Below are 20,748 nucleotides of genomic sequence, written 5' to 3'. Positions count from 1 at the left end.
TAAACAACCAAAGCAAACCTTTCATTATTGTTTGCATCATTCTTGAGCATTTCAGACTTTACTGAAAGGTCAAAAACCACGAGTGCATGACGGCACCCATACTGTCACACCAATACAACATGTTAATGTGTTTGTCTGCCTGTGCGCATAGTTGCCCCATTAATGATCTGCTCAGTGAATTCTCTGAATATGAAGAACGAACCCCACATATTTGCTTATTAAATGGTAAGGGTGTGGCTTATAAATTACTTTCCGGATTTCTAAATGCGTTGTGTCCTCCAGCTTCAAGGTTATCTAAGAAGGGGACACTGAGGAAACAGTTGCGCCTGTGTGAGAATAGGAAAAGTGAAACAGACATTTTGGGGGAATTAAAAAAGAAAAACACACTTCTTGGTTTGCAGTATACTAAAGTTTTTCATATACAGTACGTATATCGAGCCTGCATCAACACCTCCGCCCTGCCGAAGCAGCACGGGTGACTATTCAACTGTTAATAAAGTTTGATAGACGTTCAAATTGACTATATATCAAAGGCAAGACAAGACTTTTCCTAAAACCAATGGTGCAGCAATGTAGATATTTATTCTTTAATACAGAAAATAACATGAGATTCAACAAAAAACTAAGAAGTCATTTTTGTATTGCTTACTTACTCTTAAAACCTTCTTCCAGAATCTAAACACTGATTGAAAACACAATTTTCACCAACATTGATTTGCTTAAAATACAGTTAAATGCATTTGAATAATAAAACACTGATTGAACCAGAACCCTACACAGCAGTATGCATCTGTCTGCACTTGGGACTTGCAAATTTGCCTTGGCAGCGCTCTACTGTCTTGAATTTCTTAAAACTCAATGAGCACTGCTCTGTAACAGACCTCGCTTATTATCTGTATAATAAAGTAGGATAAGTGAGACACGTCCAGCCTGTGGTGTTAAATTACACTATCCTTTCTATTGTTAATATGCTCGAGTTCTGGTCCCAATCTCTGGCACAGACTAAATAGTTGTTCCTACATTATTTTACCGTGTCGAGCTTTGTCTTCTCAGAAGTCCATGGACAAGGATCTTTGCTGGGCCATTTCATAATTCCCTCTTCGGTTTCCTCCTCTGCGTACGTAGACATTGTATGTTCCGTCTTCCTCCTCTACCTCGTCCTCTTCCATCACCCTATCCTGCCGCTCTAGAGCTCTCTCACCTATAGGTGGATAGTTCTGCATTCGGCCTGATTTCATACTGGGCCAGCTCTTCTTCCGCAGACTGTTGAGGTCCCTGAAGGGAGGTAAGCTGCTCTGGAAGTCCCCTCTGAAAGCGGGAAGCTCCATGGACCCCCTGGCCGTGCTTTGTGCACCTAGACCGGCTTTGATGGAGTTGATCGAAGCCTGAGAGCCACAGTGGTGTTCGTGAATGCAACGCGAGCCCGACGAGGATCTCCTGAGCGCCTGCAGGGACTGAAGCTCCTCTGATAACTCCCCAAGGTCCCCAGACATCTCCTGAAAAATGATCGGGTTTTTAAACATTTGTGAACTTTAAATGAAAATCACCACATGTACTGTAACTAATAATGATATCAAAGCAGTCCAACTCACCTTGTCCCTGAGAGTAAAGAGTTCATAATGCGGTGGATCAAACTCCTCCTGGAAGTCGCGGTCCCGGTGGAACAGGTTATTCTTACGTACCAACACCTTTACATAATGATTGGATGCACAGATGATGAATTAGCTGATTTTACATCAATACTTTTTATAGGGATAATGACACATTTCAATATGATTTGTTTATATGACCTTTTTCCGTGGCTGTTTGACTTGCACCAGGATGGAGATGATGAGAAGCAGCAGCACCACTCCCGTAGATACGCAGATGACCGTCCCGTGAGTCTTTGTGATCTGGTGAAAAAGACCTTTGCTTTTTTTCTCTGGATGATGATGGAAGAGAGCGACAAATAAGAGGGAACATTTAGAGGTACTTAGAGGACATCATCAGTAATTTACTAGTTGTGCTGTCTGTCAGGACACAGTGTCTTTGGTTGCCAGGAACAATTCAGAGCCTTCACTAAAAGCCAAAGCTCTGATGATAAACAGTCACTCCAAGTGAGGTGTTCAAGTGACTCAACAGCCAAATAGACCTTTTTAAATTGTGTCGCGTCTTCTCATAAATATCTCGCGGATCTTCAAGGAGACTCACTGTGACACGGCGAAACCAAACATGACATGCATTATATTAGAAAAACACCGACATAACTCATCGCATTACAGCAAAGCACAGCAGATTTTCACAAAAAGAAAAATAACAGTGCTTTGGTACAGGTGGGGATACCTTTGCAGTTACTTTCATCCCAGGGAAAGACGCAGTTTTGTACACCGTTGCATACCAGAGTAGTGTTGATGCACATGTTGCTGTGGCAAAAGAATGCACTGGCTGCACAGGGGGCTGGAACACAAACACAGGTGTATCCGTATGTGATACAAACTGTCTGACGAAGCAACCCAAGCCGTTAACAGTGAGAGAACATTTCATACATTTGTTATTGGCCAAAGTTGTGTAACTGCTGGGGTACCATTTATAAACTGCTTATATAATTTCAGAAATGCTATTTCAATGTAATTTCAATATATACAAGATATCTGGAAACCCAGCACTTTTTCATGTTTTAAATTAATACATTATATTCCTTCTAATATGACCTCATTCTTGAAAGAGCTGCAGTGTTGAATGTGAACCACAAGAGGGCACTGCGTCAAGTATGTACATACATACTGTACTTGTCTCAGCTGCAGAAACTAAACAAAAGTGTGCATTGTTAAAAAGAAAAAAGAAATTAAAAAAATTACAGAGGTTGAATAAACACAATGAGAAACTCACGGTCTTCAAAAGAAGTGTAGAGCATCCGGAAACGGCTGTGACGGCTGGTCTCATCAGCCCACATCCTCACTACTCCCACACCAGTGTCCAGCATGATGTCATTAGCTACTGTACTACAAAACTTAGCCTGCAAGAAACCACACACCATTCTCTATTATAGTGTATTTTGCTTCCTTCTAGGTGTGTAATCTCATTGTTGCTAAGGTCTGTACAACAGTTGCTACATGTTTATGAATGAAATATTCAAATCAAAAGGAGCATGTAAGCCAAGGAAAGTAAGATAAGCCCTGTTGTGCAGAATAGTAGAGAGAAATCCACAACTGAGAGTTTAATGCAACAAATTAAGTTGATAAATATTGTGTATTAGACATTGCATGAATATATTACCTTTAGGTCCTCAATGGCATTACTGCCATCATACACCGCCACAAAATTCTTCTTACATTCGTTTGAATTTTCCATCTGGTATTCCAAGAATCGCAGGTAAATCTGGAGAAGGAGTTGATATACAGTTATTTATGTTAATTTTTCATTTTGCTCTGCCAACAGAAGAAAAGTCCCGTTTGAAAGCATCGCTGGGTTAAAGGATCATGTATAAATCATTTGAGTCGGCTTTACTGTATGTGTACTTATGGAGATTGTTGGATTATCAATGCATGTTTGCTTTCTACTTCATACACATATGTCAAGCTGTGGATGTAGTGTGAGGTGTGTTTGATAATAAAAGACGTAAAGCGCATTAATGTTGTGTTTTTGTGACATGAAGTTGAGAGCCTCATCATTGTTTCTTTATGATTATGCAAAGGATATGAAACAAACACATCAAAAGAGATGTGGAGCGGGGTAAAGATCAATGCAGAATGCAAAAAGCACTGCGGGCTGAAGACTGATCTCTTAAACCACTATACTTTTAGCCATTTTGTGTTCAATAAATCACGTCCCCTCCCCTCAACTTCAATTTGTGGAGAAGTATTTATTTTTCTATCACTCATCATCTATTATCACCATCATTTTACATTGCTCAGCTTTGTCTTCCTTGTATGAGTATACTTATCAGAACCATGGATATGTTAGGCATTTATCTCAATCTGCTGTTGTGCATTACATGAGTCATGGCGAAACTTTAACATTTTACATGCCATACCCTGTTGTTTGTTGGGACTCGTATAGTCCAGATGCAGTCCACTGCCTGTTCGGGCTGCACTTTATAATCCTCCTCCACTTGACTGGAACGGATCAGGCCGTCAGGCCCACTCAGCTCAAACTGACATTCTGGGCCACGGACAGCAACCAAAGGTCATGACATAGAGGTCGACTTTGTTTCAATTTTAAATGTATCTAAACATGTGCAAGTTAAGTTGTTTGAGTACACTGAGCTGTGTGGTTGCATTACCTGGAATGGGGTTCAAAATTCCTCCCACATGCAGATGAAATTCAGGATCTTTGGGGTAAATCATAATGACAGTTTGCGCTATCAGAGGTAAATTCAGTAGAATTATTATTACAGATACTTACTCTGCATTTAACAGCAGAAACTTTTGATGTATTTGAGCAGACCGGATGCACATTGGATGAGTAGCAGGACGGTTGCAGTGAGAGCAGTGCCATACAGGTATCAATCAAACCACTCTTTGCAAGTTTTAAATAATCACCTGCAGTGAAGATGTACTGGACCCTGAAGCCGACCCCCTCCAGCTCCTCATCGCTGATGAAGCGGATCCACATGAAGCGTCCACTGGAGGTGACCAGGCTGGGGATGGTGCCGCCACAGAAGCGATCGATGATTGGCGAGATACTGAAGGGGCCGTCCCGAATCTCGATGTGGTCGAAACGACACTCGAACGACGCCTCAATGTAAAAGGTCTCATCAAACTGCAGCTCGATCCTCTGGCGGGGCAGGGCTAAAAGGGGAGCAGAGGGCTACGTTACAACCACCGCCACAGACATGATTCAGGTTAAAGGATGGTGCAGTGAACAGCGTTGCTAATGTTTTTTTTTATTCCTTTTAAATACTTTATATATGGATTGTCTAAATTCTAAGGTCTAAGGACTTCCAATTACAAAGTTTAAACTATAGGCAAATGTTAAACAGAAAATAAAAAGTCAATGAGGTGTCATGTAGGTCCCTTAGGTACTGTTATATAGTCAAGGAAAGGCTGCCATATTTGTTTAAACTTCTATGCTTTCCCCGAAATATGCGTTGCTAATATGTTGACATATACACACACAATTGCTGTAGGTCAGTCTGTTTTGTTGGGCCCCTGTAGCAATTATAGATAAACTGATGCATAGCAAAACAAAAATGAATGAAGCACAGACAGAACTTAAATAATATAAAAAACATTTTTACGTTGGTCAGATATTGTCTGGGCTTTGTAACCAATAACAAAACAGACAGTATTCAAATCAAATTAAATTAGAATATAATTTTAAATCTTAAATTAATATACACCACTACATTTTGACGATCAATATCGATGTCATTGTCAAAGTAAGAGCCAACATCATCAACAACACTGTCTACTTTTTCATGGCCACCACATCACAAATGTGAGTGATGTTTTGGTTCCCTGGATTCCCTTTCATTTCTCACAGTGGAACTTGACCTCATTTTATTTCCAAAATTTGTAACACCCATGAAAATCGGAATAGGAGCTCTCAGCGGTGAAAATGATCCGGCTCAGGTTCCATGCTGTTGGTTTACCTTCCAGTATGTAGAGGCACTCCTTGTTGGGGGGGTACGTTTTGGGGTAGTTTGGGGAGCTGAAGCTGCCGCCCTCTGCGTTTCGTAACCAGTTCCCACAGTGACGTTGCTGCTGCGGCCGTTGGGAGGGCTTTACTACTTTTGATCCTGCACCTGAATGTGTATATGACACACGACATTTAATGATAGAAAAGTGATTTGTATGGCAAATTAGACAATGTTAAGACAATAATTAACAAGTGAGAGGCAACTGTGCACATCATTGTTCAAAAACTTCCCTGATCTTTAATTAAAAAATACAGCACAAGTCTTGATTAAATGTAGCCTCCCTATCAGAGGAGTGTGTGGTTATTATGGAAATCTTACCATTAGTCTTTTGTGCCAAGGCAAATCCCTCCTCAATGAACAGGAGAAATATCCAAACTGTTAAAGAAGACGACGGTATGTGAGGAAGGGTTCAATCAAGGAAAAGAGTGTGTGTGTGAGTGAGAGAGAGAGAGAGAGAGAGAGAGAGAGAGAGAGAGAGAGAGAGAGAGAAAGAGTAAGCTTAGCAGGATGTGTGTGTCTCTGTACACTCAGCTGAATCCCTGAATGTATGTAAAAGGCCAGGGGTGCAGAGTTTAGAAGCTTGACATGGAGAGAATTAGCACGCTGCTTCCGCCATCTGCTTCCTTAACTCTTCTTCCTAATTTCACATCCTTATTTTCCTTTTTTTCCTTTCCTTTTCTAAGGTGTATGTGTAACACAGTGGAAGGATGAGAGTAGAAACAGCTGACAATCGACTGTACTGCTGTTCAAAGGTGTCTAATGGCAAAAAAAGTGTCTGTGTCATGAAATCATACCATGTTCCACATGCGTGTCTATTACATAAAAAATGACCTAAATAGAGTATCTAGCCCAAGGGTACTGAGCCATTAAAGTTTGAGTCTTCACTAAACTGGCATGTTGTTGCTCTGAACGGCTACTCACAAACTGCAAAACAGCAGTTACAAGCAAGCCGTGGACATGTGGACAGTCAGTGTTTTGTTTATGTGGCTCATGACCTTCAGAGGGTCCAGTTAAAAACATTAAACATTAAATTGTTTTAGGCCACTAACCCCTGTTCGTGTTGTCTGGCACAGGAAGCCAAATCAGCTGCTGTGATGTTGACTTCTGCTTTCAGGCATATACAACCTTTTTACATTGTGTTAAAAGTCAATAAAAAAAAAGTCATATCTATAATTAATCTGAAACAGGAAATCCAGAAGATCACAGAAACTAAAGAATTAAGTAACAGATAATTGAATTCAAACAACTCCTGGGAGAATTAAGTGTAATACAGTAACACAGTCAATCTGTATCGTGTCTCAAGCTGACTGACATGACTCTTCGTGGAAGAAAAAGAGGTTTTCCTCCCACCCACAGTGACCATATTCTGGCACGAGGCAGGAGTAGCCCGAGTCCTCCTGTCAATCAGGCACTGCGTCACCCCATGCTGATGGAAGAGGGAAAATAGATTTCCCGCTTTTGACAAATGTGTATTTTGATTCATTTAATGCAACATGTCATTGTTTAGAGGGAGCTATCACCAGCACCACGAATCGTCAAAGCAGTTTTTTTTGCAATATTAAGTTAGTTTTTGGTCTTTTAAAATCTCTTCAGGTTACACAATGTTGTTTCCCCTCTCATAGGCTATAGCCTGATTGTGGTGACAGTAATAATTGTGTGTATGCGGATTGCGACAGAAAATGTAACAAGTCTGCCAAGGAAGACGACATCTCCAAAACTCAGTGAAAAGAAATCATGCAAATATGGATCAAATACTCACCTACGTGCATCGTCTCAGCTGAAGAACGTCTTCTGGGGGTTTTCATTTCAAACTTGATCAACTGTCTGTGAATCCCTCACATCCCTCCGCCCGTTTGAAACCGGTGGTCTGGATTAGCGCATGTTAGAACCACTGATTAAAAATATGAAACTTTCACCCTTTCATCCTAATCCATTTGGTCAAGATGAGAGAAGCTTATGAGGCTTCTGATTCATCATCCGTCTTCAGTTATTAAATACAAAAAAGGAAGTGTCAGATGAGCGCATGGATGCTGCTCTTGCCTGCTGTCTGTGTCAGCGTGAGCCTGTTCCGTCCTCTGTCTACGACTGCTCGTGGTTTTGAAGATTGGGCTCAGTTGGCGCGAGAAGGAGCAACAGCTGATTGCGCATGTGCATAGTCAACATGAGTAATACCTGATGTGATTATCTTCTGATAGCCTGTTTGGCGCATATGGATGAGTTAAATCACATTAGGAAAATCCCATTTTTGTAATTTTTAATTAGCTGATATACAGGGCAGTCTACATTAATGCAACTGCGCAGTGCGCACGCGCATGTCGACACACACACACACACACACACACACACACACACACACACACACACACACACACACACACACACACACACCCTGAGCGGGACATATTCGCTGTTTTCAAAAAGATTCGAAGGACACTTAGCAAGGCCTAAAAAAGATGGCTAGAGCGACAGAAAGAGAATAAAAGCCAAGAGTAAGTGGGATGGAGATATTCCTTTGATGTGTTGCTTTTGATCAATCTTACCTTGTCCACTGGCAGATTCGTGCATATCCAGCTGATTGTTGCCATCCTTTATTACTGGATTAATATTACTGATGATGCAGAAACATTTAAGATGAAATGTCATGAAGCAGGTGGATGTGGAACAAAGAATCATTTAAAAAATGAATCATGAGCTGATAAAACCTTAAGGTACAATGTTTCTCTCTGATATGTATCATTGAAAGTTAAAAAGTACAATTATTTTAATTCCAGTTTACTATTAGTGTTATTTTCTTTGATCATTGTTTCTGCAAGACAGAGGCACAAAAGCAGCAACCAAACTTAATACGAAACCAGCAAAGCACAAAGCAACACGTCTAATCAGAAAACCCAGGGGCTGCTGTTTCAAAGCCTGAAAGGACTTCATCGTTCAGGAGGGTGGAATAGGCCTACATTTTGTATAAAACCTGGCAAGGGGGTTCATCCAGATAATATCTGTACGATCATGAAGTTGCATCATATGGATCTGTTCTTACTGTTCATTTATTTTCTGCAGTGTGTTTGTTTGGTTATGCAGGGACAGAGTCATCCTCAGCTGTGAGGCACTTGAACTAAAGCGACAGAGGGTCAGTGACCGGTCGCATAGCCTACTATGAATACCAGCTGTTACAGATGAGCAGATTCCACAGCCGTCTATGCCGTCGCTGTTTGTCACTAGGCGCATGCCGAGCAGCACCTTCTCCGGCCGGACCACAAGCACCAGGGTCAGCAGCTTAGAGCTCAACATTTCACCTGTCCGGGAGAGAGTGAGGGCGTTTAAAGCCAATGTTACATGAACATATTTAAATATATATATATAAGAGAAGGAGTTATTGAACACAACACACACGTTTGATGACTCCCGCGTGCAGCACTACGGGACGTCGTCAAATGACGCGTTGATGTGTAGGAGCAAGGATTGGGCAGATCTACGTCGGATTGGAGTCACGAGGTCCATGCACGAGCCCCATCATTTGTTTGATAGATCTGTTAAAATGTGTTGACTTGAAATATGTTCTGCTGGAAACGGTCACCTTTTAACCATTTAACCATTTAACCTTTCTGTGTCCGTGTCTGTCATTCACCCATCCTTGTCAATTGTTACCACACAATTAAACTGAAAAAAATTATAAACTTTGTTTAGCCTATATTGCACAATCAGAGTTGTTAAAAATCTGTATATGCTCCAAGCTCCTTCTCAGACAGTCAGGGACCTGGAAAGCAGAGGCTTTTAGGTGGTTTGAAGGGCGGTGAGGGATCAAAAGGAAACAAGAGAGAAAATCCCCCCACACTCTCTTCATGTGCTGCCACTGAAGGGAAATCCAATGGAAGTACTGGGTCTTCTTTGAATGCCCTGTGAGTGACGTCGGAAAAGCTTTTATCAAGTGTCCTCGAAGTCGTCAATTTGCTTTAATTTTTCTGATTTAAATTCTCTGGGTAGCCTATAGAATCGTCAATCGTCGTGTGTGGGCTTGCTATGTTAGAACAAGCTGGTGAAAAAAGTATTGTATGAATGAAAATTTTCAAAATATCCCACTCAACTGTAATGCAAGGAATGTCCCAATCTACCTGCAAAACAACCAGAGAGTGGAGTCAAGGCAAAGAGTGGAAAAAAGTAGAACTAAAGGAGGATAATGAATCCTGAACTGTTCATTCAGCAGGGCCAGGATTGCAATTAGCATTTTAATTGAAGTCTCAACCAGGCAACTGATTGCTCTTATTAGCGTGTGCTTAAGGATGAAATTAACATCTTTAATTTGGAAGAGGATATGGTTGAGCGAACCAAGGAGGTGACTGCTGGGTGAAAACAACTTTCGTTTTGCGCACTCCATTCTATTTCTTCCTCTTTTCTTTCCTAATTTTGAATGAGCTGGTTCATATGCTGTCATGTCTAGTCACACAAACAATTGTCTGTCATGATATAAACAATGAGCTTCAAAAGGGAGGGGTCAATCTTTGAGGCCAGAGAGTACAAGCAGGATGTTTCATACACAGGGTTAGAAAATCCAGGGGACTTGGAACTATTCCCAGGCACATACTTCAAGAGTAATTTGCTCTCTGCACTGGCTTTGAATCCAACCCATTGAAGCTTGATGTGCTCGGTGCAGTAAAACACAATGCATTGATGAATTGGACTCTTTTATCAGCTTCTGAAGGAAAAGTAATTAAGATACTACCACAAGCTTGTGATTGGCGGGACGTCCATGTGGATTTGGCCTATTACTGTAGATTAGGGAGCACAGTAGCCTATTCATGGCTTTACTAGGGTGGAACAGATTCCTGCTTCACAGTTACTTTTCATTTATCATTACGTTGAATTATTTGTGGAAACACTAATAAATCAGTGAAGAAAAAAAAGCCCTTATGTCATTCTACCTAAAACAAATTGCCAAGAAAACAAATTTAACATGAGATGTAATCATCTATAGTAAGCTTAAAGGTCACATATGCACTTTTTAAATGTGTTCTAACATATCCATATGTCCACGGTGTGCCTAGAGACTGCCAAAATATCAAAAAAAATAACAATCTCTCCTTTTCTCACTCTCCCCGTTTCTGAAACCCCCGCCCCTTCCCCCCCAATATACTCCAGTCAGAATTCTTGCAGTTTATGACGTCATAAACTGCACAGCCACCTCCCCATATTTTCTTTATATGTCCATGCTTCCGATGCTTCCCCCCCACATTAGTAAAGTCCGCCGTGCAGTTGTCTAAAAAAAAAAAAAGTCTGATAACCCCACCCCCCCATTTCTTATTGGTACAAGGCTCCGAGATCCGATGGATGGCTGCCATGTTGTTTTCCCCGCTAAGCAACAAGATCCATATGTCCATGCAAGATCCCCATTGTTGGAAAGGCCGCTTCCCTCATGCACCCGCACTCGCCGTGCCCGCGCTTATATTACTTTTGGACATTCCATGCGCACAGAGGGGCAGAGAGTTCAACGGAGGAGTAGTGTCTGTTTGTGTGCGTTATTGACCAAAACGTGAGTTTGTCCATTGTGAACGGCACATAACATGCTTTAAGTTAAGCCTACCGTGACTTGTATATTTCTTAAGCTTTAAGAGTGTTTAAAGTGAGTTTATTACCCGTTTGTCACGGCCTGTGTTAAGCTAATTATTCTGTAGAAAACGGCGATTTTGCCCACTTCATTATCCTAATTTATGCAGCCTTAGTTGAAGTTACTAGCCTGGTGTCACACTATTATATGTAAGCCCCTGATATTAATGTTATTTCGCTACATATAGTGCAATTTCGACGATCTTTTGTGTGTGTGAATTCGCGGGTCGTTTACTAGTGTAACGGTCACGTTAATGAGCCATTAAGCCCTTTGTTCTTTATGTTTCCCGCTTTTGACCACTTAACACTGGTTTGTGTTTCACCATTGTAACACTGTGTTAGTGAAAGAGTATATTTGTTTAGCCTACCTGTAGTAATGCACAGGCAATACTGTTATTCCTTTTATCATATTTGTGAACATACTGTATAGCCTATATTATTCGATATTAATGCAAGTGTGGTTTCTTGTCTATTTCCTTTTCAGACCACACACTCTGTTACTTATGCAGACATAACTCCAAAGCCTAAGTTAATTAACCTGTGCATTGCTGTGCTGTGTTGTAAACCACCAAAGTCTGCTATTAAAGCCCATGACTGCATCCTATACTCTACTGTGTGTTCTTACCGACACCCCAGGAAGACACTCTGCTCTAACCCAATAGCCTTATACAGTCCACCCATTCAACACCCATAGTGCAGCAAACCATGCAGAGTGTTGCATAAACCAACACAGAAACATTCTGCTCATAATCCACTCATTTATCTTAATCACAGCAGTCTTAATAATGCTGCGTTTATAACGAGACAAAGCTTAGGGAACTACTTGTGTAGTAATTCCATCGGTGAAACTAAAAGGAATCTCCTCAATGGTTGTTTGCCTGTTATTTACCTAGTGTAGCATGTAGCTTCGGGAGTAGCACCCAACGTTTGCACCTATTAAACTAACTTAGCTTTCACATTCCAGTTTAATAATGCCTCGTTTTTAACACCACAAAGGGTGGGAAGTTATTCCTGTATAAATCAAACTGTGAGGCTACTGTTTTCACTGATTTTGAGGGTTATTTTTAGCCGTTAGCGCACATGTAGCTTCGGATTTAGCATCCAACGTTTGCGCCTATTGCACTAACTTAGCTTTCCCATTGGAGTTTAATAATGACTCGTTTTTAACACCACAAAGGGTGGGAAGTTATTCCTTTATAAATCAAACTGTGAGGCTACTGTTTTCACTGATTTTGAGGGTTATTTTTAGCCGTTAGCGCACATGTAGCTTCGGATTTAGCATCCAACGTTTGCGCCTATTGCACTAACTTAGCTTTCCCATTGGAGTTTAATAATGACTCGTTTTTAACACCACAAAGGGTGGGAAGTTATTCCTGTATAAATCAAACTGTGAGGCTACTGTTTTCATTGGTTTTAATCATGTCAAACTGTTATGTCAAAGTATGGCTTTGCTTCGGCCGGGTGTTTACTCGGCCGAAGTCACGCAGTGTCTCTCTAGTATCGGGAGAGCACGGCAGAGACGGTGGGAGAGCCCATATAAAGAAAGCCCGGCAGAGACGGTGGGAGGGGCCAGCCAGATCGCACAAATATAGGTCATCCGGAGACCAGAGGACAATCAGGGTATAGAGGCTCGCTACAATAAATGATCTGAACGGGTTTTTCAGCAAACATTTAAAAAAATAAGTATTAGGGACTACTTAGACCATATACAATTGACAGCAAAGTGCATAATATGTGAGCTTTAAGGTTAGAAGCCATAATGTAACAATAGTCTAAACACAAACATCCTATTCCTGGAAAATTTGGACGTATGTGATATCAAGCAGCCGGAAGAGCTGATGCTCAAATCCATTCTGATCTCCGTCTGATTATACGGAGACAGAAAGGAGAGAAAGATGACATTATTAAACTAATGTCACAAAAGCAACTGTAAGCCACCAAATTAACCAATAGCAAACTCCATTGAAAATAAAAAGATAAAAAAGAGTTTGGTTGATGACTACATTACTGGCACACTATTTCCCTTTCGCCCAAACCCAGAGTTTTGGGGTTATTAATATCCTTTCTTTTATTTCATTACAATTAACAAAAATACTTCATGCTCACACCCTGCTAGTGCTGCGTTATCTTTTGTATTTTTACACATTCACAATATTGTTTGTAGCGTCTGATGTCCGTCTGATATCTTCAAGGACCAATTTGTCGAAGATAGAAGCAATCACAAGAAAGCAACACACACACACAGACACAGACACACACATACACACACACACACACACACACTATACTCTTTTGATCCTTCTGAGATCAAACCTAAACAGTGTGCAGTTTTTTGTTATTCAGAAAATGTCATCTGGGAATTTGTTGCCTAAAGAATTTTGAAAGATGACAAGTGAATCAAGAATAAAGTTGTGTGGTATCACTGAAAAAAAGTTATTGTCAAAACACCCTACAGGTGATAGGAATTTGTTAACTGTTCTTGACCTGATTTTCAGTTGCATTGCTCACTGGTAAAACTGGTTTATTTGTTGGCTCAGCAGACAAAAAATATGCCTGATAAGCTAATTATCCAAACTATGATCTTTCTTTGATTATTTCCCCAACACAACCATATATTCCTTTCTTTATGGTCACATTTCCCACCTGAAGTCTTATGTTCGTTTTGTGATCAAACCAGGCCATGCAATAAAATCATTATTTTCCGCAAATTCTAAACAACACAGCTATGCACATCATTAAACAGTATACAGTACATACGTACACAAAATGACTGCGTACTGGTGAAAGGATATGTCTTTGAACATGGTTTTATGCTGTAATTAATTGGCTCCCATGTGTTTTTCAACTTTCAAAGCCAAAGCCAGAGCAAAATGAAAAATGACTTCCTCTTTCCCTCAGGTGTCAGACTGTGTGTCCAAACTCAGATATTTGAAGATGTTTGTCTATCCTTTGTGTCTCGCTACACAACAAAGAGAAAAGAAAGTTGTACCAGTCAAATTCATATGCATTCACAAACATGCACACACATCGACTAATGTCATCCGGGGGTCACATTATGAGATGATAGTAAGTATTAACCAACAGAGGCCATCATCCCTTATGTGATCAGTGGAATACCTCTATCATTCAATTTAAACACGCCATTCTTCCTAAATCTCACTTTCTGTCTTTCTCTCTCTCGTACGCCATATGGCCAAGCACATGGAGCCTTTCTGAGACAGATGGCCAATAGTGATGACCCTTACTCAAAGCAGAGTTAAGCCCAGGAAAACAATTAGAAGGATTAGTCTGGTTCTCTCACCAATTAGCGCCCTCAGAACAGGAAGAACATGTGTAACAGAGGCGTGGATAAAAAGAGGATTAAGGGAAAAATGACTCGCTGAACTTTCCTGATCAAGTCCTTTACATCCATTTCAACTTCCCTACACAGAGAGCTCCTCGCTTTTCTATCAACCTGAAATCTGCAGCGCATGTTATTTACAAATTGTAAATTGTATGCATGATGTTATTACGGATCAGTGTGTTTTGTAAATTCTAAATATTAATAAAAGTGTTGAAAAAAAAACACAGTGCTGATGCTCTCAGTCTCAAGTTCATGTTCGACCCACAAATTTCAGCAGCGAGCAAAGCAGTGTCAAGCTCAGCTTTGCTCCAGTAGCAAACAGAAATCTTCTTAGCACGGCCTGATCTGCAGCTGGGCAGCAGGCCTGGAGGAGGATGTGTTCAGTTTCAGAGTCCCGTTGGGGACCCTAGTATAGCATGTGTGTTTCAGTCGAGACCAGTCCATTCTAATATACTAATCAACTTGAGCTTAGAGGAATTTTTAATTGTTCAGTGGTGTTATATAAAAAAAAAAAAAAAAAAAAACTGTATACAAAAGACAAAATGTAGATTAGTAATAATACAGCTATTTTTTTATTTGAGTGTGATTCTGTTGACATGGATTGTGAATGATAATGGTATGTCGGAGATTTTGAGGATTTGTATTCATTCGACACCAGTCTCCTGATTACTTGTCGTTCCTAAAATGCGCTGAACTCAAAGAGCATTAAAAAGAGTGCGTGCATCTGGCTGTTGACATGCTCTTTCGCCTTCCAATGGGTTTTTTTTCACCATCCCATATTCCCCACTTTTTAATTTAGTCAAATATACAAAGCTGGTCTTTGCAATCAAGGCCTAAGCACTTTGTAGGACGGGGCTTTAGAGACATAATTAAAAGGCCCAAGTGAGAGAGGCAGCTTTGGGCACAAAGGGACCGAAAGTGACTGATGCACAAGCAGTTTTGAACATCAGGGATTGGAAGAGGGTGATGAAAGGACAGATAGAGGAGCAAAGAGGAAAAAAGTCAGAAAAAAATGTGGCATGCGGCTAGACTACGGATGGTGGATTATCAGAGCTGTCAGACAGAATAAGGCAAACAGGGCTCCAAGCCATCTGCGCTTCAGGTCCATGTTGTCCACACGCACAGAGAACATATTTTAACAAAAAAAAGCTATCAAGCAGCTACTATTATTTGGCTATTTCATGGAAAATTTGAGTATAAAAAATAAAAAGAGGGGAGGTACTGATGATGAATCGGATTTGATGATCAATCTGTATGTGACTTAAGAAGATGCAAGTCTAAATATGTGAGAAATCAATAAATAGGGGGCGCCTTTAGCTCAGTCGGTAAGGCGTCCCCCTCCCGGGCCGGGCCCAGCAGCAGACCCGGGTTCGATTCCCGCCCGCGGTCGTTCTCTGCATGTCACTCCCCTCTCTGCCCCATTTCACCTCTGTCTCTCTGCACTATCAATAAAAGCATAAAAATGCCCAAAATATATCTTAAAAAAAAAAAAAAAAAAAAAAAATAAATAAATAATAATATTCTGAGGTAGAATTCTGCAAACAACCGTAAGTAACAGCAAATGTGGACAAGCTCAGTTGACAGAAAGGCCAGGGTGAGAGATGCAAATTTAGATGATCAGACTTTGCGACAGTCTTAATTACGCAGCACACTACTGCGACCCTGATTAATACCAGCAACGTCAAAGTATACAGTACAGAGTGTATAATGTTTGTGTGTGTGAGTGCGTGTGTGTGTTTGTGTGCGTATGCGTGCGTTATGTAAGGGTGCTGGTCGGAAGGGACGTGTATGAGGTTAGAGAGAGAGAGAGAGAGATTGAGATTGGGTAATAGTTCAACTTTATACACCTCGTAAATTCATTCATTTTCTTAAATACATATTTTTGTTTTAACAGCATAAGCAATGAGAAAAGAATACAATTCCTCAAATATTAAATAAAGGAAATTGATTCGGGACACAGGGGATGTTAATTTAGCAGTTATGTAAATATAGCAACCGTTTAGGCAAGGGCAACCTGTGTTTTCAGTCATACACCAGTCCTGTAGTAGGCCTCTTTACAGTTTTTCCCCGTTGCTTTCGTGCATTGGTCACAACAACTGAAACCACATGTTCAAAACTACATTACAAGCATGCATTTGTGGAATCCAGTTAATTTCACTTCTAAAACTCGCTCACACCAAGAAAAAAAAATGTCTCACAACCAGCTTGTTGGGGCAAAACACTGGCAACGTTTTTCAATGAGAAAAACACATTGACACACACAGGCTTTACAAAAACAACAAACAGCGTTTCATCAAAAGATAAACATTTTATTTTCAAATCTTTGAAATCAAAATAATTTGAGTGATATCACATAATTAACTATTTTATTAGAGAATAAGAGTGATATTTTCATTTGGTAAATGCACTTTATTATTTAAACAAGAGTGAATGAAATCGCATCAATTTACTTCAAAATATTTTATCTTTTTACTCATAAAAAATAAACGTTACAAACGAAAACTGATGAATTTCCAGGCCCGTTTTTATACTTATAAAAGAAAAACAACGAATCAAAATGTAAAGTATAATCTCTCATGCAGTAATACTGTGAGGTCTCTACTTCTCCCTATCTCCAGCATTGGGTCACAAAATGTCATTACCATTGCACATTATATTTTCTTTGGTGATGGATCTGGGAAAATATCTCCTAATGCGATGTGCCTAATGTGAGGTCTGTTTTCCACAACCTGCATTCATAGCATCCATATTGACATGTGGTCATGTGGAAGGTAGTTTTTTCATCCTCTGCTGGCAATTAGCTGCTTATTTTATCTCACATATTGGAAATATTCTTCTAAGATTGTCAATGCATTTCAATAAGGTCAGTGCATACTGTACATCCGTCATTTTGTAGTCTTCTGAAGAGTTTTGAAAAGGCTTTGCAATTGAAAAATGGGTAAGAAATACACAAGAGCTCTTGAATTTTGGTGACTGTGGTCATCATATGTATTTTGTCTGAAATGATGAAAAATTAACGACAATTTGGACCACATGGACTTCTGTATGCTGACTGTCTGAATAGTTTTGAACATGTGACTTCAGTTGTGACCAATGCACGGAAAATCAGAAATTCATTAAAATGTTTATGAGCCAAACATCTGCTATGACTGCTAATGTCATGAAATCAACTGTAAATATTTTTGTATATTACAGTAGTTTCCTTGGGTATGCCTACGTGTTCACGATTAATAACATTTATATAATTTATCTATTTTAGAGGGAAATATACCACTTTTTACATCACTAAAGCTATTACATAACCAACCACTAAGCCCATATGTGATGCATTAACAGAGCCTACCTAGATTAAACGACCCAACAGTGTGTTCACAATGTAAAATCTATTCATAAGGTGTCACATAATGGGCTGACTCAACCTATTATGACCCAATACACTCATTAAATGTAAGAATATAAAAATAAATCGATATAAATAATCCTATTTTAAGGGTAAAGCCTGCCTGCCTTTATAATTTCTTGTGGCGCATGAATCTGTTTGTCCACTGAGCGGCGCTAAAGACCAAGTCAGCCAGTGTGGTCACGTGGCTTCAACAAAACACCAACTCCCTGTTACTGTTTCCTGTTCACTATATGGGGGAGATAATACCCGTTGTGGCAATATTCCACTAACCTTTCTGCTGGTTTATAAATGGTTAAGTTTAAAATAAATAAAGTTTCATAATATAGAGCCAACATGGCAGAGAGGCACCGGGCGCTGCCGTCGTGGATGGCGAAGAAGAAGGAGAAAGTGACAGAGGCGAAGCCGCCGAAGAGCAGGACAAAACGGAAAACTGCGAGGTAGTTGACGAAAAAAAAATAGTAGTTGATGCTTCTTTATGCTTCAGTTGAAATCCACCAGTCACTTTTTACTAACCGGAATGCACTGGTGCTTTTTCAGAGCTGCTTTCTACTTAATGAACGAGAGAGAGCTGGTACAAGCGGCTGTTTCATATCTTACCAACGGTGCCTGCGAGGATGTGGCTCTACACTGCGACCAACAGGTGGCGTTGTTTCCCTCTTCTTTTCTGTTTTAAATGTATGAAATTAGTTTTAATGCTGGGAGGAATGTTTCTAAAATATCCAGGTTGGGTGAGCTACTTTGAAAGCATAGCTTTGCAAACTACCAATTACTTCACAGTGGAATAAGTTGAACCTTAGCAGTAGCTGTAGCTTACGTAGGCTGCAGTTTAGTTTGGTTAACTATAGCTACTTAGAAAAAGTAGTTAAAAATACTTTTCCAGTTGACAATGTAGCCTACATTTTATGAAATGATATCAAATTATAATACAAAATAGTCACATGTCAGCAAAAAAGTTATTTGTTCTTCACAGGTCATACATAAACCAACCAGTGGCTGCATGACAATGGCCTGACCATTCCTTCACAGTGGTCAGGAAGAAAGAAAAGGGGCACAGGGCATGTCAATGGGGGTTCAATTTGTGAAGCAATGGTAAAATATATAATTAAAATCCTAGTGAAGTGTGAGCTTTTTACTTTTCAATCAAAAATATTATTTCAACTTATAGTGCACTTGCATCCCCAGTTTGGGCCTCTCAGCAAGTTTATATGTTCAAAACTTTTGAAAAATAAAAACACTTTCAAATCATATCACGCGCCATTTTTTAGTAGTTGAGTTCAAATGACTTATATTCCCCGAAGCATAACCCATCAAGTGATTGATCCCCTACACACAGGTTGAAGAGAGGGCAGCAGACACCACTGTGAAGATGAGGGAGACCCCTTCAAAGACAGTAGCAGCCAAGCCAACGACAGCAGAGACTTCAGAGAGGGAGGGCTCAGACAACGGTGGTGACCAGGAGGAGACAACATGTGTTTCAGAAACAGACTTGGACATTACAGATATGGAAACATTTCCGTACACTAAGAGCCAGCAGGATCACAGCAGTCTCATCAATGTTGGACTGGAGGCCGAGGGAAAAGAGGCACGCTCACAGATGCCAGCAGATGCACCGGAGGAGGATGACGATGCGTTACGGCTTGTGCGAGAAATCTTTTTCACCTGACGAGGAACCAATAATCTAATTCCAAAGTGGTTGCACTAAATGTGAAATATTGCCTCCCAAATAACACACAAACTTGGACTGTCTCGAGTAGTACGCACACAGCTTCTCTATAAAGCTACCAATTGAAGAACTGATCCCTGAATTGTTGTCATGGGCGCACGTCACTTGTTTTGCATCACAATGCCGTGTAAATGCCATCTTATACCAGCATATACCCTCTAAAACCCCCATGTATTTGAGACAACCCCCTTTTACTTTGTCCTCACAAAGTCTGAGGTCTATTCAGTGTTAACAATGTTAACTCTGTCACAAATGTAGCCGGTTTGTTTATGATGATAAAAGTCATAAAGGAATGGGAATGCTGGACACCTTTGATGTTGAGATAAGTTTAGAGCAGCTCCTTTTGATAATGAATGTGAAACTAACTGCATCTGTGGTAATGTTACAGTACATCAACACAGAGTTTCAGTGGCTATGCTTCAGCCTGAAGGGGGGGTAATATTTGGTTCACTTTAATAAATGAAGTAGCAGGAATGTTTTTTTTCTTCTTGAAAGAGCAGTGACAAAACAGTAACTGTCAGCAATACTGATATACAGTGGAGGAAATAAGTATTTGATCCCTCACCGATTTTGTAAGTTTGCCCACTTACAAAGAAATTAGCGGTCTATCATTTTCAAGCTAGGTTTATTTTAAAAGGTCACATATTATGCTAAATGCACTTTTTAAATGTGTTCTAACATATCAATGGGTCCACGGTGTGCCTAGAGACTGCCAAAATATTAAAAAAAATAACAATCTCTCCTTTTCTCACTCTCCCCTTTCTGAAACCCCCACCCCTCCCCCCCAATATACTCCAGTCAGAATTCTCCTCGTTTCTGACCTCAAAAACTGGAAAGCCAGAAGCTTCCACTGTGCAGCCCACACCCCTATTTCTTATTGGTCCACGGCCCTGACAGACAGAGGGCGAGGCGTATCTGGCGTCGCTTCCGGACAGGGGGCGGGGGGAGCTCAAAGATTGTATATTTACGAGGGGAGCTGCAGCTCTTTTTAAAAAATAGGCCATTGTGAGATTAGCTGAACATCAGCATAGTACAATAAATTATCTGAAAGTTTTTTTCAGCAA

The 20,748-nt window shown here is 40.3% G+C and overlaps 2 protein-coding genes across 2 annotated transcripts; one reads left to right on the top strand and one right to left on the bottom strand.

Annotated features, from left to right (window-relative positions):
- Positions 1–674: 674 nt before the first annotated feature.
- On the bottom strand, positions 675–7,445 carry neto2b (neuropilin (NRP) and tolloid (TLL)-like 2b). Its single transcript, XM_080028575.1, has 12 exons — positions 7,380–7,445; positions 5,939–5,995; positions 5,573–5,725; positions 4,521–4,769; positions 4,262–4,309; positions 4,013–4,140; positions 3,256–3,357; positions 2,869–2,995; positions 2,323–2,436; positions 1,791–1,921; positions 1,593–1,688; positions 675–1,496 (listed from the first exon to the last, which is right to left on the bottom strand). Exons 1-12 carry the CDS (start codon positions 7,423–7,425, stop codon positions 1,050–1,052), a joined length of 1,698 nt encoding a protein of 565 aa, XP_079884701.1. The 5' UTR covers positions 7,426–7,445; the 3' UTR covers positions 675–1,049.
- Positions 7,446–18,188: 10,743 nt separating this feature from the next.
- Positions 18,189–20,391, top strand: LOC307250920 (uncharacterized protein). Its single transcript, XM_080028194.1, has 3 exons — positions 18,189–18,398; positions 18,499–18,601; positions 19,295–20,391. Exons 1-3 carry the CDS (start codon positions 18,295–18,297, stop codon positions 19,622–19,624), a joined length of 537 nt encoding a protein of 178 aa, XP_079884320.1. The 5' UTR covers positions 18,189–18,294; the 3' UTR covers positions 19,625–20,391.
- Positions 20,392–20,748: the final 357 nt, after the last annotated feature.

Source organism: Ammodytes marinus (assembly GCF_949987685.1).
Source record: "Ammodytes marinus genome assembly, chromosome: 5".
NCBI lineage: Eukaryota > Metazoa > Chordata > Actinopteri > Uranoscopiformes > Ammodytidae > Ammodytes > Ammodytes marinus.
Note: the sequence above shows the minus strand (reverse complement) of the source record. Positions and strands in the feature narration are given on the sequence as shown.

What these genes read in the sequence shown, in the direction of transcription:
- neto2b (XM_080028575.1), bottom strand. Translation starts at nt 7,425, where the DNA reads ATGAAAACCCCCAGAAGACGTTCTTCAGCTGAGACGATGCACGTAG. An exon ending in GGATGAAAGTAACTGCAAAG is followed by an intron (nt 1,922 to 2,322) that starts GTATCCCCACCT and finishes ATCATCATCCAG; the next exon opens with AGAAAAAAAGCAAAGGTCTT. An exon ending in TCTTTACTCTCAGGGACAAG is followed by an intron (nt 1,497 to 1,592) that starts GTGAGTTGGACT and finishes ATCATTTTTCAG; the next exon opens with GAGATGTCTGGGGACCTTGG.
- LOC307250920 (XM_080028194.1), top strand. Translation starts at nt 18,295, where the DNA reads ATGGCAGAGAGGCACCGGGCGCTGCCGTCGTGGATGGCGAAGAAGAAG. An exon ending in ACAAAACGGAAAACTGCGAG is followed by an intron (nt 18,399 to 18,498) that starts GTAGTTGACGAA and finishes GTGCTTTTTCAG; the next exon opens with AGCTGCTTTCTACTTAATGA. An exon ending in CTCTACACTGCGACCAACAG is followed by an intron (nt 18,602 to 19,294) that starts GTGGCGTTGTTT and finishes CCCTACACACAG; the next exon opens with GTTGAAGAGAGGGCAGCAGA.